Raw genomic sequence first — 25211 nt, forward strand, 5'->3', positions numbered from 1 at the left:
ACCTTTGAAATCTCCACTTGGTTGGCGGGGCCACAACTCATGACGTTCATTTGGCAAGTTTCAACAAATTACAAGAAGTTTACAACCATAAATGGTCACCTGAAAGTACAAGAGCGTCGAACGGGTACAAGATGTAGACTGGGATAAGAAACGCAGGTTAGGATCCCTCTGCCTTGGGAGCTGATTCTTTCGCCGGGCTGTTGGGAAGATTGGGGGAAGCAGACAGGGGAGGATGCGAAGAAGGGGGAGACGCGTGAGGAATACTGATGGCATGGTAAGCGGATGGATGTAGTGTAGGAGCTCCAACATACGACTCAGGGCTAGGTATCGCAGTGCCAACAGCATTCTCAGGAGCGACACCAGCTTTTGACAGAGCATAGTCTCCAGAATCAAAATACTTGCGATCCTGGGAATCGATGAGAATGATAGCAACACCCAATAGTTCACACTGTACTTTCTGCATCTTCATCAACACATTCTTGTGGTTCGGCAGTTTGCCGTAGAGACTGAACAGCTTCTTCTCCTCTTCCGTCATGGTCTGAAATGGATACTGTGAGCAGATACGCGGGTTTTCCTTTGCACGAATACTTACACTAAGATCCACTTTCTTGCGCTGGGCAGGCAACATGATGTTATCAACGTGAAAGCAACCGATCAAGCAGTGGTGGTCCCTTCACTTTCGTTCGCCTCAAAGAGAGTCCGCTTGATGTTGGGGTTCGCCACTGGGCACAGCCGTCACTCGTTTCCCCTGCAGCACAGTGTGGTTCGATTGTCAACCGCGACCTGGCGCTCTCATCGCACACAATATCGCGACATTCAGACGATCAAAAGCACCACCACCGATTTCAATCATGGTATGGAGTTACAAGACAAGTGTTGAACGATCCTAATCTCCAAGAATTCTAGGCGCAAGAGCTGGATCAGAAGATCCAAGAGGTTTACAAGCGTATCCAGATGGAGCGCAAGATCATGGATGGATCCCACCAGCTTCTTCAAGCGACCAGCAACCCTGCCGTACGAAACCGAGCGGATACGCAGCTCAGAGATGCTCAGCGATCCTTGTCATATTTTGAGGATACCCTAAGAGAGTTACAGGCAAAGAAGCTGCAACTACAGCAACAGTCCCAGCGGCCGCCCAGGGGCACTTCAATGCCCACAAACACGGGGCAATTGGCTTCATTACAAGACTCAACACCTTCCTCAGGTTTTGCTCAGAGACCAGGGGCTAGTCGAGACCGTGCATTACCGGCGCCTCCGTCCGACATTGGTCCAGAAGGCAGACAGAATGGGATCAGCGACCTCCAAAATGGTGGGATAGATTCGACTGACTATGTGCCCAAGCCGAAAGCGTACTCCAACTTGGGTAGGCTGGGATATAGAGCGATTCATCACATGAACTGACTTCCCGTATAGATCTATTGCGAGCTGATACCCCGTATACTACAGCCAAAATTTCTCGGATGTTACATCAGCTGGAATTTAAGCTTCACGTCGAGAAGCAATATCAGCGTGCAATAGACAACATGGTGACCCTGTACAAGGCAGATGGTGACAAGAAGAGCCGTCAAGACGCGGAGGCCAAGCAGGTCGAAAGTAACAGGAAGATCCAGCTCCTTCAGCAAGCTGTAAAAAGGTACAAAAACCTTCATATTTATGACGACCCTGCCGAGAACGAGGAAGATGGTGAGTGGTTTATTTGAGTAACGCTGCATATGAAAGTTCATCTATGTAAATCAGAGTTTGGGGTGGACGGTCAGCGCAAGGAAGGCCTCCGCAAGCCGTTGTCTGGAAAGTTACGGATTACCATCAAAGCTGCACGAGAGCTCGACCATATCTCTCTTCCTGCGAAACGGTCTTCCAAAGCTGTTGCTAGCGAGACTACCGTGGTGGTGAAGATCGAGGGAACGCCTCGTGCTCAGACCCACCCATCTCGCAACGACCGATGGAACGAGGAGTTCGAGATATCGATCGATAAAGCCAATGAAGTCGAAATTGCTGTTTATGACAGACAAGGAAACGACTATCCTATTCCTGTGGGATTGCTGTGGCTTCGGGTCAGCGATATCTCGGAGGCATTGCGCAGACGGCGTGTCGGAAACGAGACGGGGCAAGGTTGGGTGACAGCCGCTACAATGCCCAATGATGCTAGTAACAGTGTCACGCCACCTATTTCCTCTGAGTACAACTCCCTGCTACCTGGAAGTTATGGTGGACCAGGCGGGGGCACCAATGCGACTGCATACGGAACGGCCGATGGTATTGATGCCTGGTTTGCTGTGGAGCCTGTGGGGGCTATTGCGCTACACCTTGAATTCCGTAAGGTTTTTTTTTCAATAGAATCAGAACATGCACTGAGTATTCGCATTCCAGTCAAGGAAAATGTGAGGAAGCGTCCTGCAGATGTCGGGCTCGGACGGCAGGGAGCAGTTCGCAAAAGGAAAGAAGAAGTGCACGAGATGAACGGACATAAGTTCGTTCTGAAACAATTCTATCAGATCATATTGTGTGCCTTCTGCAACGAGTTTTTGCTCAATGCTGCAGGGTACCAGTGTGAAGACTGTCGGTATACGTGTCACAAGCGGTGCTATTCGAAGGTGGTCACGAAGTGTATATCCAAGTCGAATGCGGAAACTGTGAGTCCCGCTTGCAGGTGTGCAGCACTGGTATTTTTCTGACACAGACACAAATTGTAGGAGGGAGATGAAGAGAAGATCAATCACCGCATTCCACATCGTTTTGAGACTATCACAAATATCGGGGCTAATTGGTGTTGTCACTGTGGCTATATGCTCCCTCTGGGAAGGAAGAATGCTCGAAGATGCACTGGTGAGACCCCCTTTACATCCTATTACAACGATTGCCAGTCTGACACTTCGCGGAGAATGTGACATTACCTGCCACGCGACTTGTGCCCACCTCGTTCCCGACTTCTGTGGCATGTCGATGGAAACTGCGAACGCGCTATTAGCCAGTTTACGGGATATCAAATCTCATCAGCAGAGACCGCGACCTGGACCGCAACCTCCAAGAACGCCTACTACACCAACAGCCATTACGTGTTCCCCTCAAGCCCGACCAGAAACACTAGAGGGCACATTCGATCGTCTGAATGTTGCTGCTGAACGTGGTCCAAATGATGTTTATGGGCGGCCACCTGGTGCTATGCCTCCTTATGCACCAGACAGGCTCCCACCGTCCACCCAGAGCTATCAACAGGCGCCTCCTTCGCCTGTTAGTCAGCGACAAACCCCGACTCGCCCTTCGACAGGCGAGATTCCAGCACAAGTATCTAGACCTGGGACCATACCGCAGACCAAATACCCAGCACCTGGAGAGGGTTCCCCATCAGTGTCCGCACCGCTGTATACTGTATGTGGAGGCAGTGTTCATTGCGGGAAGGTTCTAAATCCTATGTAGGCGAAGCCGATCGCCTCTGCTGCGCCGGGGCCGACAGAGTCCGCCGTGTCCAAACCGTACCCCTTATCTGGTGTAGCTACGCCAACTATTCCTGGCATGACTTCTGGTCCCGGCGTCTCCCTGCAGGCACCCCCGCAGAGACCGGATAAGCGCAAGCGGAAGGTAGGATTAGACGATTTCAACTTCTTGGCTGTTCTTGGTAAAGGGAATTTCGGCAAAGTGATGCTTGCCGAAGAAAAACGGTCGAATGCGCTATACGCTATCAAAGTACTGAAAAAGGAGTTCATTATTGATAACGATGAGGTTGAAAGGTATGAATTAATTATTGCAACGCGGCGCTATGAAGAGGATGCTAACGAGGTTTGTGTAGCACCCGCTCGGAAAAAAGGGTGTATCTTACAGCTGCGAAGGAACGGCATCCTTTCCTCTTGGGTTTGCATTCGTGTTTCCAAACAGAAACACGCATATATTTTGTAATGGAGTACATAAGTGGTGGCGACTTGATGCTCCATATCCAGCGGAAGCAGTTTTCTTTGCGACAAGCCAAGTTCTACGCTTGTGAAGTATTACTTGCGTTGGAGTATCTTCACGCCAATGGCATCATATATCGGTAAGTAAGCGATCAGCCACTCGGAGCCGTCACTGAACCACTCTGGCAGTGATTTGAAGTTGGATAACATATTGCTTACCTTAGACGGTCACATCAAGGTAGCTGATTATGGCCTATGTAAGGAAGAGATGTGGTACGGTGAAACCACCAGTACTTTCTGCGGAACACCGGAGTTCATGGCCCCTGAGGTTGGCATATTTGTTGTGATCAATAATCAGGGCTTATACCTTCACATGACAGATTCTTCTTGAGCAACGCTATGGTCGTGCCGTTGATTGGTGGGCTTTTGGAGTGTTGACGTACGAAATGCTTCTGGGTCAATCTCCCTTCCGTGGCGATGATGAGGACGAGATTTTCGACGCAATCCTCGAGGACGAGCCTCTTTATCCTATCACGATGCCGCGCGATGCGGTGTCAATTCTTCAAAAGGTATTGCCCCTTCTGCCCCCAATGGTCAACCAACTGAACCCCTCATCAGCTTCTCACAAGAGACCCAGGGCGAAGGCTAGGGTCTGGGGCCAATGACGCGGAGGAGGTGAAGAAACACCCTTTCTTCAAAGACGTCAATTGGGACGAGGTTTTCCACAAACGCATCCCCCCACCATATTATCCCAGCATCGTCAGTCAGTCTCTTATTGTTATTCTTCCATCTAGTGACGCTATTACCCAGACATCCGCACATGACACAAGCAATTTCGATCAGGTATATTTTTGCATTCATACAATCGGTTAGCTAACCCACTCATAGGAATTCACCCGAGAACAACCAACTTTGACACCTGTGCACGGACAGTTGTCTAATCGGGACCAGCAAGAGTTCCAAGGGTTCTCTTGGGTAAGCTCCTCTTTGACACGTCTGTGTGAGCGGCTCACCGAGGCGGACCATGCAGATCGCCCCTTGGGCCGATAACTGAGACGAGAATCCATTTCGAAAGCTGCTTGTGGGACCTATTAGTGTATTACAGCGTAAATAGGAATTGCAAAGAATGTAGACTGTAATCATGCTTACTCCCAAAGGTCCTCGTTGCCTCAAGTGCTACTCCTGATACTGTTCTCTTCTAGTGCTACATCCACGGTATCTTGCTCTCGCATGAAATCATGAAATTTACCCCACAGCGAAGATATCGTTTCAAATTCCCTTCCGACACCCAGAACCTCTTCAAGTTTCCTGTTGAGCAAATTGGATGACGAGAGTAGATCTTCAAACGTCTGTGCGGAACACTTAGTCTGCCATTCTTGGCCTCCACCGTCACATACTGAGGTAATCTCTGCCACCAGTCGTTCCCTTTCTTTCTCGAAATAAACAAACTCTCCTTCGTAGGATGTTTGAGTTGCAGCCATATTGCTGTTTGCCTCTTATTGTTGAAGATGGGGTGGAAAGCAAAACGCGCCAAAGACGCGTCCAGATGATAAACTTCCATTTGTCTCCGTGCCTATACATAGAAGCAATTGGACTTGTGCTAGGACATGATATCGGTATAGTACAGTCGTGACACGAAGGCACTGTTAGCACCCATCATAGGAAACCAGATTCCTGTAGCAGGCGGGCCATCCTCTCTTCTTCTCTCTCTCGGGGCTCTCTTTCGAGACTTATCGGCCAGTAATCAGTTTCTTGGTGCACCGACTCCAAGCTCTGTTCGATGAATTCAATAATGACTTCGACAGGCATAAGATCGTATGATGCAGCCTGGTAGCGTCGAATTTCTCGGATCACTTGGGAAGACTTCTGACGTTTGTCAAAGTTGATAACTTTTCCGCCAGCCACAGGAATGAAGTTATTGTTCCCGTCTTGTATGAATGTAAGGTCTTTCAAAAATAGGCCTGTGCGCAAGGTAATGTTACAATGGATAATAAGCATAATAATCAGGGACTTTACCAAAAAAAGGGACGCAGGGCAGATCAATGGTGGCTAGTAGTCTCCGGTACTCGGCGAAATTTCTGCCCGAATCAATCGTCTTCTCCAGATCAGCCAGGACGGCGTTCGCGCGCTGATGAACCTGCTCCCATGACCTTCGTAACCGTCGGATAGGAGGACAGTTCAGACCGGCCACAAGAGCAGCCATTGTGGAGAAATTTTTGAGTCGTTTGCATTGCTAAATGGTTGTAGGTGGGTTCATTCATCTAGTAGTGGGGAATGTATGCACAGACCTCCGCAACACTGATCCAGAACCTGATAACTGCAGCACGCTTCTTTACCTCGTCCTTTGCCAGCACTGTGTCCGTGACCCATGCTGCCATCTACAAACTATGAATTCACGCTGTCAGATCTCGTTGCAAACCACTTACTTGATTACTCATATGTATGATAGCCTTGATGTTGTCCTCAGTGTTCGTGGATTTGTCCTTTCCACGTTCCAGGCACTCAATGGCATGCACACGGTTGAAAAGCCGACTCTCCATAATAGTTAACTGACGTGCCAGTTCAACCGGGTCCAGTTCATGCAATTTGAACTTCTTCAAGTTCTTTGGCAATATTGACGGAGGCGGATCTTGCAGTCCATTCGCTGTGTACTTTTTGGCCTGTGCCTCGTCCGTCTAGGAATCGTCAGAAATGCATCAAAGAGCAAGTGCCATTTTTACGGACTCTCATTTTGATTGTCTGCAGCACTTGCATTTTAGGAGCCATCATATCTGATTCTTGAATGCTCTCAGCGAAGTCTCTAATTCGATCCAACACGTGAAGGTCATTCTGGTCCAACGTTTGGGATTGAATAAGCGCCTTCAATATGTTCATTGTTCTTGAAGATGGCCTATCAGGATGCGAAAACTGTCGAAAGCATACGTCCGCACCTGAAACGATATCGCTTTTGCTTGTCATCTTTCCATTCAGCGTACTGCTGTGGAGAGAGATTTGGAGGTGGTGGTAGATTGAATCGCGTGATCAATTCCGTCACAACTTCATCGACTGTAGCGAAAGACTTGAAAGTCATTAAGAATGTCTCGTTGAACGTGGAATCTGGACTTGAATTAGCTTTTGCATCGACCGGAGAAGCTGCAGCACTTGCCCAATCTGTTATGTAATGTCAAATGCTCAACCAGCGCAGGAAGAGTGCCTCCGCGAACCCCAAGATCTGAGTTTAGTAGGATATCTGGGGGCCCGTACATTCTTCTCATATATTCAGACTCGGTAGGGGTTGTTTGCGCGGCGATGGGAGCATCGGCGCCAAGGAGGTTTTTCAACTTCCGTTCTCGCTTTGAAATGACGACGGGGTCTGATGGATCTGGATCTAAAGCAATAAATAAGAGTCAGCACTTTCCTAGCGTTTACTCGAGAGACAACGAACTCTTCGGCACCGCAATATCGTCAGGAGGCCAGTCAGAATCGTTGCGCATGATGTCATCCGCAAGAGTTGGAGACTCCGCAGGAGGATGAGATGGAATAGCAGTATTCGTTGCGGCCGATGCGCTGTTATCGGTAGCAGGTATGTCGCTTCTACGTCTATGAGTTCGGGATCGATAGCTCTCCGAGCCTCCTGCCGCACTGAAAGGGTGAATGGGATTTACAATCGTCGATTCGCTGTCCCGTTCGATGAGACCGGCAAAAGTGTTGCCAGATGTATTGCGTCCGACCACGGCAGCGAAATCGCCAGAGGTGCTGTGGGCCAACTGGTGATGATTGGGGGAGCGTGACCCGATATGACCTTGTTCGCTACGCAGGGCTGCCCCTGCTTGCGCTGTAACAATGTCCACAAGGGATTCCAACGTTTCTAAGACTTCAATTACTCCAGACTTCAGGGTTGACGAAGCTGACAGCATGCCGTGGAAAGGGCTTTCATTGAAGTTCTCTACTAGCGCGGTCGAACGAAGAGAACATGCTCTCTGGGCATCCAGCAAGAGTAACGAGCCTTGGTCATATATCGATTGTTTGAGAATCTCGAACGCGCGAACAAGGTGTCTTGCTTGTCGAACATTGGATCCGTAGTCATCCGGCAGAGCGTTGGGGGCAGCTGTCACAGATATGGGCCCCGGGCTGCCGTCGAAATCGAGATGTGAAGCAAGATCTAGGTCTTCAGCGAAGTGTAGAAACCGACTAAGCTCCGCAAGAACAACTTGGGATTGTTGGACAACTTGCATAGTTACTTCCCGTGATATACTTGGCGGCACTTCGCTGAAACTCGATTCTGCTACAATCGGGTCGCCGTTCTCCAAATAAGGATCTGTAGAGGATCCTACGATTGTATCGTACGGATGGCTGTATGCCATGTTGATTACTTCTGATAGCTTGGTGAGTTGATCATCTACGGAGATGCCGAGCTCGTTTAAGTCCTTGATCGCATCGGCACCTGGAACGGTCCGGCAAGTCGTCTCTTCGTCCTGGGGAGAGACAAATCCATTCGCCTTCCAGCTCGAACCAACACCGCCACCAAGGATACCTGTTCCGATACCAGCAACACCGTGCCCAGAGCTAAGAGAGGCTCTGATACGACGAGAAGAAGACACCCCGCTCTTCTTGTCGAGTTCCAGTACGAATGCAACGACGGATCTTTCCAGATCGCGGGCGTCACGTTCTAACGTGGCTGCCATTTCCGGAGGTCGAGCATCTGGGACGGAGTCTGCAGCGCGAGCAGAGAGGATGAGACGAGAAAGATTGGCAGCCACTTTTCGATGGAATCCTGTCAGTGGGTCCGAAGTAACAGTTTTCAGGTATTCCTGCGTAGGTGCTTCGCCGTTCAAGTCCGATTCTTGGATAGGCGGCAAGAGTTTTCCGGAAGCAAGCAGAAGATCCAATACTGTGGACGCTGCTATGGCAACACGGCCAGATAACTGGGGATGCTGGTTGTCATGATTATCAAAGCGACCTTCTAGTCGTCGCTCTCGGATGAAATCGATGCCGTCGCGGGGAGTGTTGGGACTTTCGTCCATAACATGCGTGGCAGTGTCGATCACCACTTGAATGGATTCACGAGCCGAGGTGGAGCATTCCTGGATGGAGGGCGATGTCTCCTCAGGTTCCATAGCCGATTGCAGGTCGATCGCGAATTCCAGAGCCGTGTGGTGGTCAACAAGGGGCGCATCCGGTAGACGTCGAATTGCTCTAGGTCGACGACCGCCGGAATAAGCACTGCTGCTGCTGATGGAGGGCAGCGGCCTTCGGTCCGTATTCGTGTTGTAGCTGTCGCCGTATCCCAACTCCGCGAATAGAGTCGGCACATCGTGCAACGGGCCATTATAGAACGGACCATCGGCATACAAGCCGGCAAAATCTGAGGCAGCCGAGCTGGCCGTCCCACGTCTCATGGTGCCATTCGTGTACGTCTGACTCACAAGATCTCGACGTTCTCTAGCGCCCAAAGCAGGTGACGGGGGGGTCCAACGAACTTCGTGATTGACAGGATTCCAGTAGTAATATGCCATTCCATCGTCAGTCATCTTGCGGATCCAAGGATCCGGCGTACGACCGCGCGGTCCCGCTTGGCCATCCATCACGCTCAAATCAGCATGACGGGATGAGTCAAACATGTTGTTCATGCTTGCTTCCCGTGATGTCGTATCCTCTTCTGTGTGATCCTCCAGCATTGTTGGAAGCTCGCTGCTTTCCTCGCCGGTATCTGGGTTAAGGTAGTATATCTAGCAAGCTGTCAGACCGGACCCCGTCGTTACCGTGAACTGCGTAACATACATGGCCCGATTGAGACATCTTCGGAATCCAAGACTCGGTAGAAGGGGCACGAGCAGAGTGAGGTACAAAGGAAGACAGCGTCGACGTCGCCACACTTGCTCCCATATTATTTTCATTCGACCCCCATGACGGGTCATTGATTAAGCTGCTCTGCCCTGGTGCCATGGACTCTGGTACGATTTCCAGTCGTTCTTGATAGTAGCCATTATCTCGAAATTCTTGTTCTACCTCGTGTTCCGATACAGGAACCACATAATTGCTTGGGAACCACCCTCGCTCGTCCTCCAGCAGGCCATCCCACCAGCCCGAATCTAGCTGGGTGAGCACCTCGATTAGGTCCCCTTTGTGGAATGTGAGAGAAGAGGAATCAGCAGATCGATAATCGTAAAGAGCTCGAACAAAGAAAGTGGCGGGATCGGGGCCTTCATAGTCGGTCGCCATGATGAATTCGTGGATGTGACGGCTCACTCACGCGCCAACGACCAGGTTGACATGGGACGGCGGGGTCAGCCGTAAATCGGGAAAGATGCTGGCAGTCGAGACTGAGTTCAAAGCTATTCAGAGCGCAGATGTGATGAGCCAGGACAAGAAAAGTTGGGGACAGGCCAAATAGTGAAGACCGTCAGCTGCCAGAGGGACGAACTAGGGACATTGCTTCATCACAGAAGGTGGCGGCTCGTATCCGCACCCGCGGATGGATAACCAGGGACGATACGTAAGGAGCTACAGTACTATAACTAGGGTATATAGAATAAATGCTTTTAATGATTGTATACGTATGATGACACCCGACCTGCAAGAGATGACAATCCTAAGTCTAAACTATCATTGTGAACGGTTGGACGAGTTGATTGGGCACAGAATACCCTCTAGCGTTTCAATGTCCGCTGCTTCTCCGCGAACTCAACTATTTTCTTATCCACACTCAGACCTTTCCTTTCACGCACAGCGTCCATATACATTTTGGCGATGTTGATCCTGTCCGCCTTTTCGCCAAGATCCTCCAGCTCTTCTTCTGTTGTTGGCACCCAGAATGGATCTTGGTCTAGTATCTCATATCTGTTCAGTGTCAGCGAGGCCTCTGCCTGGACGGTTCTCGGCGCGCGTACCCGTTGAAAATCAACTGTGGGCTAGCGGCGCCACTGGTTCGTTTTCGGATGTCGTCCGCAAATCCGAAGCTTTCCACCACGGGAAGAAGAGCTCTGATCGTGAAGAAGCTTGTTCCCTCCTTCATCTCCTCCGCAACGATTCGACCTCTTCGCCTAGAAATAACACCGTAAACCTTACCAAGGACATCGGCTAGCGAACTCAATTAGGGCCAACCAGCCTGACACTCGAATGCACGTACTCGAAGCTTGTATATCGCATGCGTACATAGCCATCATAAGCCGGGGGCTCCAATCTACCATGCCAGCACGACACGCTTCTCGTACCCCAGTGATGACACTGCCCGTGATCTGAGGTAATCTGATCCGATTTTCCTCCATTTCTAGAACAGCCAGGTCGTAGTTCAAATTTTGTACGAAGTACGCCATTCCCACAACAGGCTCCGCACAGAGCGGCCCCTGGAAGGTGGCTATCTGAAATCCTGTTTCAACAGCCGCGTCGAAGTATACGGGACTGTGAAGAGACAGTGCATTCGAGTCTGACACAAAATTAGGTTGCTCAGCCGACACCTCGACCCCACTTTCTCTTGTCTCTGTGCTCGTTCGCCTTCGAAGGCTGCCAGGGCTATGAGATTCTATCACCAGGCAGGATGCGACTGTATAACGTACGATCGGAAAGAACCACCAGTTTGGTCTATCAACATGCAGCTGCCTATCCTCTTGGGTCCAAACGCCCATATCTGATCTGCGATCTTTGACCAGTCTGGTCCAGCGGCGGTTAGGAGCTCTTCCAGTTCTGTCCAGAAACCTTGGGGTTGGACGGTTGGACGGTTTTCAGTTTCTTCTCCGAGTACATCTTCCTCCATGGCCAGGACACCTTCTACCCTTGTACGTACATTCGACGTGACCCGTTGCATACCCCGACCCCCTTGTATCTCTTGGATAACATGGACATTGGACTGTAAGAAAGAGATGACGGAAGATGGAAGCGGCCTTGCTCTGATGCTGAAAGTGACCAGTCCCTGGGTAGAGCTCCCTTTCACGGTCCCTCTGGGCAAGTCCTGGCTTTTCGGTGGCGCCATTTCTAAACAGTTAATTAGACAAGACATCGCAATTTAATGGAAGTCGCCTTACCGGCAACCCTGATAGCCGTCTCACGGAAGGGTACAATCGGCTTGGATGCTTGGATGTCGATTTTTGCGAACCTCTCGCGCAAGTCTTTCAAGCATCGCTTCAGGTCCGCATGTTATTCGACTGTTGTTTGTGGCGGGAGGAAGCCCTCACCTCAAGATGGAGTTCGCCAGCCGTGATGATGACATACTCGCCAGTTTGCTGCTGGAAAGTCTCCACGCATGGGTCAGCTTGTGACAGAAGGCGGAGCCCTCTGATTAACTTCGGCATATTTGCTGGGGGCAATCAGGGTCAGTTTACACATGAGTGTGAGATAGAAGCCCGTACCCGGTTCTGCGGGTTCCAATGCGACACGCACAATCGGAGCCGCCTGGTAACCTGTTGAAGATAAATTGACGAGGCAATCGCTTTCTACTTCATTCGAGGCAATCGAGTCTTCGCTGTGTATACTGGCTCCATTGGGACTGCATAATGTAGCGTTTCGAAGCACCACACCTCCAAGTCCACCAATTGCAAATACATTTCCAGCAGGAACGGCTTGTACAGGAACAAGGTCACGTCCCATTATTGTGTAAAGTGTGGTTACTTGGATGACTTGCAGATGCTTGATGTTACTGGCATGTCTTGGCCCAAGCGACGCGTCGTATCGTGGGAGCACACAGTACATATGCGTTCCTTGTTTCATGGTGCCGGAGTAAATTCTGGCGAAACCAAGAAGGGCTTCGGTGTTGTCATTCTCCACGACCGCGGATGGATTTTTCGATACAGTTTCCCCGGATGGCTCGACGGAGTCTTCACGAACAGCAATGGCCCTATCTTCCAATGAGCCCTCTTCAACCTGAGATCGCCGAACACGAGCATCTCGTCCCCGTTGACGCATTTCTTCTGCAGTCAGCCCACGCTGCTTGTTTTCCGGCAATTCTTTGCTCGGCACCGCAAACATTTTGCTGACGTACGCAACAACAGAGGCGCCGTCGCTGGCGTCGCAAGAGTACAGGTTTTCTTCCAGCCTTGTTTTCGCATTCACGGCCTGCTCGTGTAGATCCGGGTAGAGCACCTTCGGGAGCCTCGTCCTCTGGGCTACGGATGGGGGTGGGATCACGTCCACAACAGCTTGGAATGTGCATGAAGCTAAAGAGAGCCACTTGGAGAAGATCACAGAAAGCAGATGCCGCGAATCTTTGGAGTTGAGGTCGCGTGGCTGAATTTTGAGGTTGAGCGTAGAGACGATCTTATTAACCTTATCTTGGTTCCTAACACTAATATGAAACCGATGTATGCGATAGGACAAATGATCAGGCTTACGGGGTGATGACAACGTTATGATAGACGGCCCAGATGTTCTCAAGTACAAACTGAACAAACATGGGCTTGAGATTTCTACCCTTCAAGCCTTTACGGCCAACCACTCTTTTGGTTTTCGGATCTAGAAAGAAGTCACCCCAAAGTGTTCGCCTAAGACTTTCTTCCTTGATACCAAGCTTATCCGCGTATAGCCTAGAGAATGTACCAATGCGGAACGCCCAGGCATCGATTGCTGAAGCGAATATGACATTTCCACGTTCGGGGGTGAAGTAGATATCTTCATCGTCCCTTTCCTGGAACTCGTGAAAAACTATCTCATCTCCTGCTGCATCTTCCAAGCCGCTTTCCTTTTCCTTCCTCATCTGTAGACGCTTCTCACGCTCTTCACGCCAACGCAGGTCATCCTCCATGCGTTCGGACGCGAAGAAGCTTCCCATTACAGCGTTTACTTGCTCTACAACTTGGCTTAGGTGATGATGGGCTTCTATAGGGGAGAGCTGAAGTTCGGTTATCAAGCGATCAATCTTGTTGATCACGAGAATGGGCCGGAGCCGGTCTTGCCAAGCCTGTCGGAGCACAGAAATTGTTTGTGTGCAGACTCCTTCCACTGCATCCACAAGGACAAGGGCGCCATCGCATAGGCGAGAGGCGGTTGACACCTCGATCGAAAAGTCCACATGGCCAGGAGTATCGATGAGGTTGATAACGAAACTCTCTAGAAAGTCATCTGCGTCTCATCAGCTTGTGCGGTCCAGCTTTTTTTTTTGAAACACCCACTACCGGTCGCATTTCTTCTCAAGACTTGGAAGCGCAAAGATACAGCACTGCTCTCCATAGTGATGCCCCTCTCTTGTTCATCTTCTCTACTGTCCAGGAACCGTATTTTGCCAGCCATACGAGCAGATATTATGTTGTTCGCCGCCAGAAGAGAGTCGACAAAAGTAGTCTTGCCATGATCGACATGGCCGGTGACGGTGATGTTCCGTACATGAGACGGATCTGAGGCTGCGCTCATGATATTGAAGCAGAGGAGACAGACGATGAGGAGAGACCCTGAAGTTCCTGCCAGATACAGGGCGCATGAAATTACCGTCTCCTCTGACACGTCGCGTCTCCCGGGCTTTTCATTACCACCACTGCACTTGCACACCATCGATCAGTGCACTACCCACATACCGTTGTCCATCAAATACTTGAAATTAGAATATCTGCTTCAGATCTAGAATGGGGGTAATAAGGTATGTATTCGGTTTGCTGCTCTGTGTGCTGTCGTGACAACGAACCACAGATTGGGTGTTTGCGTTGTGGGCGTGTACAGCATGTTCCTGGTGATGATTTTGCAAGGAAACAGTCCTTGGAGCGAGCGCTGATATCATACCGTAGCTGTGGGCGGTGGCTCAGGAAAGACGCAAGTCTTTTTTTGCATCCCGCCTTCTCAACCTATAACAACTTCCGTAGTCTCTGTTCCGTTCCGGTCCATCATCCGCCCCACTTTGGAGAAGTTTGACTCCCCGCTTTTCATCAATACACTCCAAAGTGCATGCTGCACTTTAGCTGCGTTTATGTATCTCCTTCTGCGACAGTCGCGTGGTGACACCGTATTTGTCACATTAGGTCTCTCCAAGCCTCTCCGACATCGATCATCTCCTCGTCAGCCGGCGCACAAAGTAGCAAACGGATCATCTCCCAGAAAGGATATGGACAATTCTCGGATAAAGAAAGAAGATCTTAACACCAACGGTCACCACCGAGGGGGTTACGATGGACATGCCCCAGTTTTAAAGTACTCGGCGAAGGAGGTCATACTTCGGTACTTACAGTGCTCTGTTCTCATCACTGTCGCATCACCGTTCGGCTTCGCATCTTTGTCGCATATTTCGTATCCGACAATGGTACTTGCGAAATCGTGCAAATTGGTGCCGGTCATGATCATGAACGTGCTTTTGTATCGTCGCAAGTTTGCCTTGCACAAATATGTCGTCGTCGCGATGGTGACGCTAGGCATTGGCATGTTCATGGGATTTGGAACTTCAAAGAGTGGCGAAACCGGTTCTCGGTCAAGTATCTATGGCCTCAGTCTCCTTATTGTCAATCTCGCAATCGATGGCGCTACCAACTCGACACAAGATGAGATATTCTCACGGTATCGAGTCAATGGCCAGCAGATGATGTTCTTCATAAACTTGTTCTCCACCGCACTGACAACAGGCTTGCTGGTTATGCCTCTGCCTTTTATTCCGGTAATTCACCCGTCACATTCTATGACTCCCGAGTTGTTCGCAGCCATAGATTTTATCCGTACACATCCTTCCATCATCATACCATTAGGGCAATATGCCTTGACTGGTGCTCTTGGTCAGCTTTTTATCTTTGAAACACTGCAACACTTTGGTTCTCTCACCTTGGTGTAAGCCGGTTCCTTATTTCTACGAAAGAACCGCACTAAACATTTCGCGTAGAACAATCACATTGACGCGTAAAATGTTCACCATGGTCCTGTCAGTGTTTGTATACAATCATCGTTTGACCTTCGGACAATGGGCTGGTGCCGGTGTTGTCTTCGCTGGCATCGTGCTTGAAGCCTGGGTGAAGCGGAATGGTGCGGTTCAGCCCTTGCCTCGCAGTGGTAACTATCTCACCGGCACACAGATATACATGCGAAACGTGTTTTACAAGAGAAAGAAAAAGCGAAACTGAAATCGCTTTGAACGGTGGCGCGGGCCGGCGAGTAGGCAGACCAGACAGCACACTCTTAGATTCCTGTGAGTCCCGTTATAAATGAGTGCAACTTTTATTACATGTTAATGTATCAATACAGGTATGCATCCCGGCGCGAGGACAACCCAACGAAAAGAGTATTGCGACCCAGTAGAATCGATCAAGTAGCAATGTCCATTGCTTGATCCTCTTCCTCGTGCTGGTCCATGGGACCATGAGGTCGCCTAGAATTCCATTCCAACTCATCGTCCTCATCCTCGTCGCGCTTCCTCCGGTTGCTTATCATACGGTCTGGTCGTTGCGGCATTGCTAGAATGGCCTTCTGTGCTCGGTAGATTGGTTCATACTCTTTCAACTGGGCCATGAAGCCAGTATTGGGGGAAATACAGTATCTCTTGTTCTGAACATAATGCAAGGCTTCCTATCATACGATGGGTCAGGTGCATCCAACAGCGCAGATATGACCCATACAGTGTAGGACATCGAGTTGTGCTGCATGATGAAGAGGATGACGAAAGTCGGCGAAAGACTAATACCACCTACAAAACCATCAGCTAGGGAACCGTCATGAGGATAGAGAGGAATCACCATTGCAATGGACAAGCACGGTTCCTCCACCGTTGATGGCATCATAAATGAATTGTTTTGGCCTGTTGGCAATGCGTCAGCGCGTTCTATGTGCGGGAAGAGCCCTTACTCGCTGAACAGGCTAATAAGATTTTGATCATCATTATCCATCACGTCCAGCACCATGTACTGAAAGCGATCTTTAAAGCGGGCCTTGACGAGGAAAGCCTCCTTCGGATCACGAATACAGAGTCTAGCAACACATGAGTCATGTGTTTGCAATTGAGTGATGTGAGCTACGCACATATGGGTGACACCGAGCGCAAGAAGAGTATCAAGATCCTTGGATACCTGGAACGGTCCCAAAAGAAGTCCAGGTATGATCTCTTGACATTCTCTTCGCATCTCATATCTGAGTTAGGAAGGATATCATGAACACATTGAACACTGTGCAGTCTTCATGTGCCTACCTCCATTCCTTGCCCGGAAGTGCTGGCATATCCTGTTGAGCAATGTAAGACATAGCCAGTACAACGACAATCGAAAGAACGGTGTTGGATGCTTAGAGTAAGGAAAACACGCAAAAGGTGGGTGGGATTGTTCGGTTGGTTTGTCGCGACGGCCTCGCGATGGTTTATAATAAGCGAGTGGCGGCAACCCTTCTGAGGTTGGACCCGCCCGGCTCCTCACCAGTTCAGTCAGCATGCAACCAGGCTGCTAACTTCAAGTATCCTACAGCTGCAGTACAACACATATATCAACTCACAACAGGAGTTTGTATTAGAATAATGGAAGATGGCGAAGAAATCCCGTATGCAACTGGTGTTCACGTTGTTTTCCTTCTAAATGGCCTGCTCCAGGCAGCTATCGGAAGCTCTTATTGCACAAGAGGCTGACCCTCCACAAGATGATGATGATCGTGTTCCTCTCACAATCGTGACCGGGTATCTGTTGGTGATATTCCTTCCAGAATGCCGCAGTATGCTAAGCAAGGCGACAGTGGAGCTGGCAAGACAACGTTGTTGAATTATATTCTGACGGAAAATCACGGGAGACGAATCGCAGTGATTATGAACGAGTTTGCGGACACAGCCGACATCGAATGTAGGTCTAGCACAATGCTTGATTGATATCGACCTCTATCTAAAATCGCAAAGCACGGACGATCAATGTTTCTTCCGAATTTGGTCTGACCGAGGAAGTGCTCGAGCTTGCCAATGGATGTCTATGCTGTTCTGTCAAGGATTCCGGCGCTGCCGCTATCGAAAAGCTGATGAAGAAGAAGGGGAAATTCGATTATATTCTTCTGGAAACTACTGGAGTAGCCGATCCAGGTGGCTTGCCTACGCCGCTTTGTGAGCCCGCTCATGCTTCACACAGGTCCAATTGCTGTCATGTTCTGGCAAAACGAAGAATTGGCGTCTGATATCTATCTCGACGGGGTGGTGTGTGTTATTGATTCCGTATTTGGCGCAGCACAGCTCAGCGAACGGTCTGAAAATTGCGTTAATGATGGGCAAAGGTATGTTTTTACCTAAATCGACTGTCTTTTAATGACTATAATGTGGCCCGCAGACAGGTAGCATGTGCTGACGTTGTTCTTGTCAACAAGACCGACATAGCCACGGCTTCTCAATTAAACGCCCTCGAAACAATCATTCGGTATGCGGTCGTGCGAGTCTATAATCACTGGCTTACTCTTCTTGCAGAGGTATTAATCCGACGGCCCCTCAACTCCTCACCCGGCACGGGGCAGTCAACTTAGAACTAATCCTGGGGCTGAACGCGTACGAAAAACTGCCAGAATTCCCATCTGCTTTCGGGTCAATAGATTCATGTGGTGAGGAGAGTCATTGCAACGATCCGTCCCACACGCATCATTCGCATGTCAGCTATCTCAACGAGATTTCTGCGTGTATCATTGATTTACCTCCGTTGGATGTCAACCAAACGAAAAAGTACGCGATGTCGTGTGAAGTGACTGCCCAACTGATCACTTCGAGTTTGCAGGCTAGATGAATTTATTAGGTCCCTTCTTTGGGATAATGTCTTACTGAGCCCAGAAGGCTTTGAAACAGTCGATTACGAGATATTACGCGCGAAAGGCATCTTCAGCGCAGACGGAAAGGAATACATTTTGCAAGGTGTCCGGAACATCTATGACATTAATGAGGTGATCGGAATAGAGGGAGTACGCTTGAACGGAAAGCTTGTATTTATTGGCAAGGGCCTGAGTGGAACCGTTGCATTGTCACCAAGTTTATACCGATATCTTGGTATCAAATCATGTTAGAAATCAGTACAACCCGCGGAGGCTTCACCTCTACGAGATACCTTGGACTTCACCTCTAATAGATACCTTTAGACTTCACCAATGACTTCTTTCATGATCGATGAAGCTGTGAACAAACGGACACCGCTGAAATGGACGTCATATGACACATGTCCCTTTTGCAATATTATCGCAAATAAACTCCCGGCTTTTCGAGTTCTAGAGACTGACATGGTGATCGCATTTTTGGGTACGGGCACTGTTGCCCTCTTATCATCTTGGTTGCCGATCCACTGATTCATTGCTAAGATATCCTGCCAATCAGACCAGGGCACACGCTTGTCGTGCCCAAAATGCATTGTTCAAATCTTTCAGATCTTCCATCAGACTACAGCCGAGCTGTCGGAGAAGCATTATCGACCATTGCAAATGCGATCACGAGAGGCATGACCATCAGTCATTCTGATTCATCGCATGCTGACGTACAGATTTAGCAACCCAACACCCAGACCTTAATGTTGTTTGCAACCAAGGTTATGGCCAGGCGGTGCCCCATGTGCATTTCCACATGGTGCCGGCCCCCAGAACGGTGGAACCGCCCTCAACCCAATCACCAACCAATAGATCAATGAACCATCATGAAATGGTGATGTCGGAATATCACAGGCGTGAAGAGCTAGATGAGGATACAGGCAGAAACATGGCGGACAGGATCAGAAGTAGATTATGATTGCAGCATTAGGTGAACATGTCCAATAATAGAGGCCTGCCCAAAGGATGGCAGCATCGTCGCTCAGCACATGCCCAACGTAATAGTATGTAAATTTGCATGTCATACAGCTATCGCCTTTCCTCCGTGTTAGGATAAGGATGACGAGGATCATGATCGCCTAATGGTCGTCCAGAGCCAGGGGGAGGAAGACGAGAGTCTCGACGATCGTCGTAAATTCGGTCTCGGGGTTCTCTGGGATCCCTCGACTCTCGAGGACCCCCATATTCCACCCGATCGTAGCCATCTCGGACCGGTCCACTCCAATATGGTCCATAAGATTGAGTAGGACCGCGTGGCTCATAATGGCTGGGAGGGGGAGGGAAGTCATGATAGTGTGCTGGAAGAGGGGGAAGGGGATGGTGGTATGGTATGTCCGGAGGCGGGGGGAAGAATGTATCCCTGGGCGAATGGGGCGAATGACGAGACTCCCGGGGTGAATAGTGTGGTTCCGACCCGTACGTTCCTTCAGGTGATGGGGGAGGATATGGATGATTGGGGCTTCGGTACGGCAACCCGTACGGCACTCCATTAGCGGCGGGAGAGAGACGAGGAGAAGAGAAATCGTGCGGTTGACCGGGAGAGTGAACATGGTAGTGGTGGTGATGTGCATGCGGGCCAGAATGCGAGTGAGAGTGCGTGGGTAAGGGTACTCCGTGCAGATGCTGCTGAATCGGTGGATTGAAGAGTGCATGATGCAGTGTAAATGATCGGGCAGGCGATATAGGAGCTGAATCTCGCCTGTGAGCGCCGTTGGTAGATGCTGAAAGCGACGGAGACTCCACAGGCACGTCCGACAGGTTGTGTGTCCCAAACAGTGTGCCATTGATGCCTCCTTGTTTCTTCTCGCTTCCTTTTTCGCCATGGCCCCTCTGTGTCTCTTTAACACCCTCATCTCTGTCCAGTTCCAGGTGCCCTACTCCCTCCCGCCCCAACCCTTTCTCCTTGCTTTTCCTTTTGCCATCGGTATGGCGGTCTGCTGATACGTTTGGGGATTCGGCGAAGAGGTCGTTCGGGTCAAACTGGCTTGAGAGCTCGAGGGCATGTGATAATGTCATTGCAGGCGGGATAATGTCTACAAATACAACAAGGTAGCGTTCATATGAGGTAAAAGATGCCGGGGGCCTCAAATCACACCTTCGAGGAAAGCCAGCTCTTCATGTTGCGTTGTACGAACGGCGGTGGCTGTCGTCGTAGTCGTCAGAATATTCGGATAGGCAGAAGCAGTTGACGTACCTAGATCACGCTGTTGGACAGTCGAGCGCTTGTCTCGTTGAGCTTGTTGATGTCCTGCTTGGGCCAGCCGCTTGATGAACTCTTCCTACCATGCATGTGAGTCCGGTGATAGGAAGGAGGCCGTGAGGTGAGACGTACGGCGGCAACAGAGATGAGAAACTGTTGTATGATAAGCTGCGCGTGAGGGCAAAACGACAAACTACCACGCACCACAGCGTCCTTGCCACATGTCGACATCTCCTTATCCGCCTTCAAGATCTTCTGAACACGAGCAACAGGTAGGAGTGTCTTGCCTACATCCCTTTCAGATTTCTTTTGTTTTGGTTTCGACTTGTGTTCTGGATGGCTTGTAGCGGCGGAGACATCTGATGGAGCTACGCCGCCAGCGACGATGTGATCATGAAGGAAGGAATCCTGGTCCGGAGAGCTGGGCGGTTGGACGATGGGAGCATCTGGATGGATGAGCTGTGGATCCATGATGAAGAACACGAGGCAGTGAAGGGGAGGTGGTGGGGTGGGAAGAGAGAAAGGGCGGGTTTGGGCAGTAGGAAGGCAGGAAAGGGAGGGAGGGAACCTGAGATTGAATTTTGCAGGGCGCGTCTCCCAAACAGCGGGCGTCATATGGCCTTCTGCTCAATCCAAACAAGCGACCAGGGATGATTGCCAAGAAACAAGTATACCTGCCTATTGAACGAGCCATCTGGAAGACTACGGTATAACATCGATCGCACGGAGCACTACAAATGGTTCCAAAATACGTTTAGGTTATCTCCGGAAAAGGCCACCAGGCGGCCACCTCTTCAGGAGAGCTAGCCATTGTATATTCACGTCGAAGCTCTGCCGCTCGTTTTGCCACTTCTTCGTCCTTGTCCACTGTACAATGCCCGTCCGTTCCAACCTCTAATTTGTGCGCTACTTCCTTCTGCTTTTCCCGAATCCACTCATGTTCTTCTAGCAATTGCTGGATCTCGCTGAGATCATCCAGAGTAAACGGTAGCTCGGACAATGGCGGGTTTCCGGACCAAACCTCGACTCTCAAGAATTCGCCAAATTCTTCCTGATTTTGGGCCCACAAGAGAGTCAACCAAATGGCCTGCATCATGGCATCCCACCGCGACTCGGTAACCAAGCGAAGAAGGTCAGGAAGAAACGGCCTTGCGGGATGGCGAGTTATGGCTGCAAGATGCGCTATTTCCGACGATGTATCTTCCATGTCTCCCAACAACGCACAATACAGATCGGATTCTTCTTGCGAGCTTTCTGTCGGGTTCGTGTCTTCGTCAACCATGCAAGACGGTGCACGCGCTCCGTTCCAGGCGCTGTCCGACATAGCCGCTTGCCAATCGAGGTACGCGGATACTTTGTTATCCGAAGGTTGCACCAGCAAGTTAGAGCGGTGTAGGTCCGGGTGCCGGATATGGTAACTGTCGAATTCTTTCGGTGGAGATAGCTGTACACTGTCAACAAAGTCGAGCAGGTACTGTAAGGCAGCTCGATGCAAATGAGCCCTGTAGTGGTGGTCGTCAATGGAAGGTGGTGTCTCGCATCGGTAAAAGTCTATCCCTCTGAGTTGGCCAGCAAGAATGGCTTTGTAGTACGCTGTAGTCGTGGGCCCTACAAGTTGCACAGATAAATGCTTATTTGGCAGAGGCGCGTAAGGAATTACGTACACGGGCCGCGGTCAACGTTCTCGTCGCTCCCAGCATCTGCCTTGAGATAACTGAAGACGGGATCCATGCAGGGACCTATACAGAAAGGAGTAGATGTATCATCATCTCCGGAATCTGCATATAGTGGCTCTGTCTGACCATGCGGGAGATCTTTCTTGAAGAAGAGGCTGCCGATGCATGACAAGGAGGCTTTCTGCAACAGTGCTTCCATGTGTATAACCTCTCGGTAAACTGAGTTCAGATCCACTTCTCCCTCGACGCAGTCATTTAGAGCTTTGCCGGGCATCTTTTCCATAATCATGTAGGGTGCCTCGACTGGGTTGGGTTCCTGAGGTGCACTGTAGGCGAAAACCGTTGGGACAGGAAGCTCGAAAGAGGAAGCAAGGAAGCTGAGGGTTGCCGCCTCGCTGGCTACCAAAAGAGCGCGCTCTGGCATCGATGTGTGAGGAATACGAGCAATGGCATTCCGACCATCTTGAAAGGCGAGCATGTACACCTTGTGGTTCGAGCCTGGCAGGATAAATGAGAGAGATAGCATGAGGGAAAGACAGATCTAACCACCTTCGGCAAGCTTGCAAATACGAGTATAAGGAGATTTCAGGCTCGTGGTCGCAACTTCCATGAGTGCCGTGACGTTGAACTTAGTGCAGCGCTCTTGTTTATCTGGAAGAAAGGTAAGGTCCAAAATAGTATGGGAAGGGGACTGTGACTGCCTCACTCACGTTTGTGCTCTCGAGTGAGCCAACGGGTCTCGGTGCAAATGAACAGAGGGTTGCTAACATCATCGACAGGCGTCGAGTTCTGGAATTGCACGTTGGGACACATGTCAGGGGGCAACGTAACGAAGGAGCGCCCTATGCCCAGCCTATGCTGACCTTGATGAGAGAAGGTATTAATGAATGCTGAGGGAAGTTGCAGGACTGAGCGCACGGTTCGGCGAGGTACTCCGTAATAAGACACACTGAATTGGCCTCCGTTTATGGAAACACGAGCGGTACGGCATAACGAGGAGTTTGACTGGACAAAGGACAATGGATCGTCGTGATGAGGTCGTGCTGTTGTAAAACTCGGTCACCGTCAGACTTCTCTCTTGATTCTGCGGAAGACACTTCCAAAGGGGACATGAGGAGGTCGAGATGTGGGTTCATGCCAATCCCTCAAACTCTACGTCTCAGTTCCATACGCCACCACAGTATGACTTTATTTAGTAACATCAACCATAGTCATGAGTATATTGCATTTCATAACTAACTTTCTCATCTCAACAACCAATATCACTCGTCACCACCTTGCGTCTCATTCTTTGCTCCTCGCTCAGCGGTGCCTCCAACGGAAAGTACAACAACTGATATTCGTCCTTTCGGCTGGACACAAAACATTAGGCACGCGCTCAGAAGAAGCCTCACAGCCACCTCTGGCGTAATCAACACAAAAAGGGTCCTTACACTCACCTGAGGTTCCTCAAGTTTACTCGTACCGCAGACAAAAGGGATCCAGCGCTCTTCTCGTCCACTACGACGGATTGAACATTATTTGCCGGAACCTCATTGACGACTTCATCCACTCGTGGGGGAATATCGCCCGTGACCGTTCGCTTCATCATTTTCTGCACAAATCCTGCTGTTATTCCTCGAGGTATCTTCGTCCCAAGATCGGGCTGCAAGAGGCTGATGGCCTTCTGTCTGACTTCTTCAGACAAGGTTCTTGCTGCGGTTTAATTTTTGCTCAAAGAGCCAATAAAAAAAAGAGAACTCGCTTTGCTGGATCCAGAAGGAGAAGGTTTACACCACCACTCTTGTCTTGTTCGTATCCGACAATTGTTCTAGAATGTCCTGCATGCTGCAAACTTGTCAGCACTCTCCCTGTACTTGAAAAATCCTACCTGGAGGATTATAGGAAGCTTGTTGGCAATCAAAACAGGCGACGAGTTCAATAAATCGAATGCGGTCATCGCAGAGCGAGAGTTTTCTGCTTCACTGAAGTATTTCTTCACCCATTCCTGAAGGGCTGTCGGTGCTGCGAGTAGCTCAGTGAGCCAGAGGCATTTATCGAGTACTCAACCTTACCGTTTCGATTTTTGCGAAAATCGACAAGTTGAGCTCTATCAATCAATAATGGCCAGTTCCGAGTACACAGGGCTGGCTTACGGTATGCCCAAATAGGAGAACACAACCCAAATGTCTAGCTCCGAATGAACTCGAGTTTCAAGACTATGGATCAGACGCTCACCTGCCGTTCCAATCCATTTACGGGTACCCACTATATGTCGCTTAAAGTGCGCTGCACCTTCTTTGTCGTAACCTGAAGGCGGCGCGTCAGAATATAGGGTGCTTGTTGGCTTTGAGGATACAAGACACCTGTTCTCCACGCAGTCTCTAGCCAGTGCTGTAGCTGTCGCACACCTGGGCTCACGTTATTAGGGCGAAGAAGCCTAGCGTATGATGGTTGAGCGGTCTGGGTCATTAGCGCGGTGCAGGCCATCATGAAATTGCGGTATCTATTCAGTACATCAATTATAGGTCGAGACAAGTAGAAAGGAGGAACACTAGCCCGCATCCCCAAAATCTGTCGACTATCCCAAGGCTATCAGCGTGTTTTATTCATTCATTTGGGATCAATTGACGGACACCACTCTGTGTGAATATGACACACCCCTTCCTGACAGAGTGCAGCTCTCACGGTCCAGCCGGTGCGATGACTTTCCAGTAAGGCTTGACGGAGAAGCCTAATAACGCCTTGATACAGTCATCAAAGTTCAGTCAACAAATAAGATCAGAAGGGGGGGGGGGG

General features: G+C 49.9%; 11 protein-coding genes across 11 annotated transcripts; 4 read left to right on the forward strand and 7 right to left on the reverse strand.

Moving 5' to 3' along the window:
* Positions 1 to 157: 157 nt before the first annotated feature.
* On the reverse strand, positions 158 to 628 carry DACRYDRAFT_49982 (uncharacterized protein; the record flags this gene model as incomplete). Its single annotated transcript, XM_040774955.1, has 3 exons — positions 158 to 406; positions 455 to 538; positions 593 to 628. 3 exons carry the CDS (start codon positions 626 to 628, stop codon positions 158 to 160), a joined length of 369 nt encoding a protein of 122 aa, XP_040630106.1.
* Positions 629 to 767: 139 nt separating this feature from the next.
* On the forward strand, positions 768 to 4947 carry DACRYDRAFT_21472 (uncharacterized protein). The gene is made up of 15 exons (XM_040772413.1): positions 768 to 854; positions 907 to 1363; positions 1414 to 1683; positions 1738 to 2316; positions 2371 to 2633; positions 2694 to 2826; positions 2882 to 3369; positions 3418 to 3728; positions 3788 to 4027; positions 4077 to 4215; positions 4268 to 4456; positions 4506 to 4646; positions 4698 to 4730; positions 4776 to 4862; positions 4918 to 4947. The coding sequence occupies exons 1-15, from the start codon at positions 852 to 854 to the stop codon at positions 4939 to 4941; spliced, it is 3357 nt and encodes a 1118-aa protein (XP_040630107.1). The 5' UTR covers positions 768 to 851; the 3' UTR covers positions 4942 to 4947.
* A 109-nt stretch (positions 4948 to 5056) lies between these two features.
* Positions 5057 to 5368, reverse strand: DACRYDRAFT_49957 (uncharacterized protein; the record flags this gene model as incomplete). Its single annotated transcript, XM_040774952.1, has 2 exons — positions 5057 to 5236; positions 5285 to 5368. The coding sequence occupies 2 exons, from the start codon at positions 5366 to 5368 to the stop codon at positions 5057 to 5059; spliced, it is 264 nt and encodes an 87-aa protein (XP_040630108.1).
* Positions 5369 to 5435: 67 nt separating this feature from the next.
* DACRYDRAFT_21474 (ras GEF) lies at positions 5436 to 10258 on the reverse strand. The gene is made up of 9 exons (XM_040772414.1): positions 9648 to 10258; positions 7312 to 9595; positions 7033 to 7254; positions 6818 to 6983; positions 6612 to 6765; positions 6314 to 6562; positions 6176 to 6265; positions 5904 to 6120; positions 5436 to 5848 (listed from the first exon to the last, which is right to left on the reverse strand). The coding sequence occupies exons 1-9, from the start codon at positions 10086 to 10088 to the stop codon at positions 5544 to 5546; spliced, it is 4128 nt and encodes a 1375-aa protein (XP_040630109.1). The 5' UTR covers positions 10089 to 10258; the 3' UTR covers positions 5436 to 5543.
* Positions 10259 to 10516: 258 nt separating this feature from the next.
* DACRYDRAFT_106382 (translation elongation factor 2) lies at positions 10517 to 14204 on the reverse strand (the record flags this gene model as incomplete). Its single annotated transcript, XM_040768258.1, has 9 exons — positions 10517 to 10706; positions 10757 to 10946; positions 10996 to 11369; positions 11423 to 11837; positions 11888 to 11984; positions 12038 to 12159; positions 12212 to 13137; positions 13190 to 13916; positions 13967 to 14204. 9 exons carry the CDS (start codon positions 14202 to 14204, stop codon positions 10517 to 10519), a joined length of 3279 nt encoding a protein of 1092 aa, XP_040630110.1.
* Positions 14205 to 14475: 271 nt separating this feature from the next.
* On the forward strand, positions 14476 to 15897 carry DACRYDRAFT_50545 (UAA transporter; the record flags this gene model as incomplete). Its single annotated transcript, XM_040774991.1, has 4 exons — positions 14476 to 14539; positions 14648 to 15596; positions 15649 to 15788; positions 15839 to 15897. Coding segments are annotated over 4 exons (1212 nt in total), but the record flags the coding sequence as incomplete, so codon positions are not given.
* A 170-nt stretch (positions 15898 to 16067) lies between these two features.
* Positions 16068 to 16997, reverse strand: DACRYDRAFT_88207 (uncharacterized protein; the record flags this gene model as incomplete). Its single annotated transcript, XM_040776840.1, has 6 exons — positions 16068 to 16328; positions 16379 to 16446; positions 16496 to 16557; positions 16605 to 16727; positions 16779 to 16886; positions 16945 to 16997. The coding sequence occupies 6 exons, from the start codon at positions 16995 to 16997 to the stop codon at positions 16068 to 16070; spliced, it is 675 nt and encodes a 224-aa protein (XP_040630112.1).
* Positions 16998 to 17262: 265 nt separating this feature from the next.
* DACRYDRAFT_106385 (cobW-domain-containing protein) lies at positions 17263 to 18767 on the forward strand (the record flags this gene model as incomplete). The annotated part of the gene is made up of 8 exons (XM_040768259.1): positions 17263 to 17285; positions 17335 to 17424; positions 17475 to 17578; positions 17632 to 17829; positions 17855 to 17996; positions 18050 to 18136; positions 18184 to 18432; positions 18485 to 18767. The coding sequence occupies 8 exons, from the start codon at positions 17263 to 17265 to the stop codon at positions 18765 to 18767; spliced, it is 1176 nt and encodes a 391-aa protein (XP_040630113.1).
* Positions 18768 to 18848: 81 nt separating this feature from the next.
* On the forward strand, positions 18849 to 19476 carry DACRYDRAFT_50016 (HIT-like protein; the record flags this gene model as incomplete). The annotated part of the gene is made up of 3 exons (XM_040774960.1): positions 18849 to 18996; positions 19056 to 19202; positions 19256 to 19476. The coding sequence occupies 3 exons, from the start codon at positions 18849 to 18851 to the stop codon at positions 19474 to 19476; spliced, it is 516 nt and encodes a 171-aa protein (XP_040630114.1).
* Positions 19477 to 20746: 1270 nt separating this feature from the next.
* On the reverse strand, positions 20747 to 21108 carry DACRYDRAFT_40613 (uncharacterized protein; the record flags this gene model as incomplete). Its single annotated transcript, XM_040774486.1, has 3 exons — positions 20747 to 20836; positions 20890 to 20910; positions 20962 to 21108. Coding segments are annotated over 3 exons (258 nt in total), but the record flags the coding sequence as incomplete, so codon positions are not given.
* A 2516-nt stretch (positions 21109 to 23624) lies between these two features.
* DACRYDRAFT_21478 (uncharacterized protein) lies at positions 23625 to 25189 on the reverse strand. Its single transcript, XM_040772415.1, has 10 exons — positions 25049 to 25189; positions 24972 to 24993; positions 24779 to 24918; positions 24651 to 24722; positions 24569 to 24602; positions 24488 to 24522; positions 24304 to 24437; positions 24178 to 24260; positions 23873 to 24124; positions 23625 to 23785 (listed from the first exon to the last, which is right to left on the reverse strand). Exons 3-10 carry the CDS (start codon positions 24903 to 24905, stop codon positions 23683 to 23685), a joined length of 840 nt encoding a protein of 279 aa, XP_040630116.1. The 5' UTR covers positions 24906 to 24918; positions 24972 to 24993; positions 25049 to 25189; the 3' UTR covers positions 23625 to 23682.
* Positions 25190 to 25211: the final 22 nt, after the last annotated feature.

This window comes from Dacryopinax primogenitus (assembly GCF_000292625.1).
Source record: "Dacryopinax primogenitus strain DJM-731 SS1 chromosome Unknown DACRYscaffold_6, whole genome shotgun sequence".
Lineage (NCBI taxonomy): Eukaryota > Fungi > Basidiomycota > Dacrymycetes > Dacrymycetales > Dacrymycetaceae > Dacryopinax > Dacryopinax primogenitus.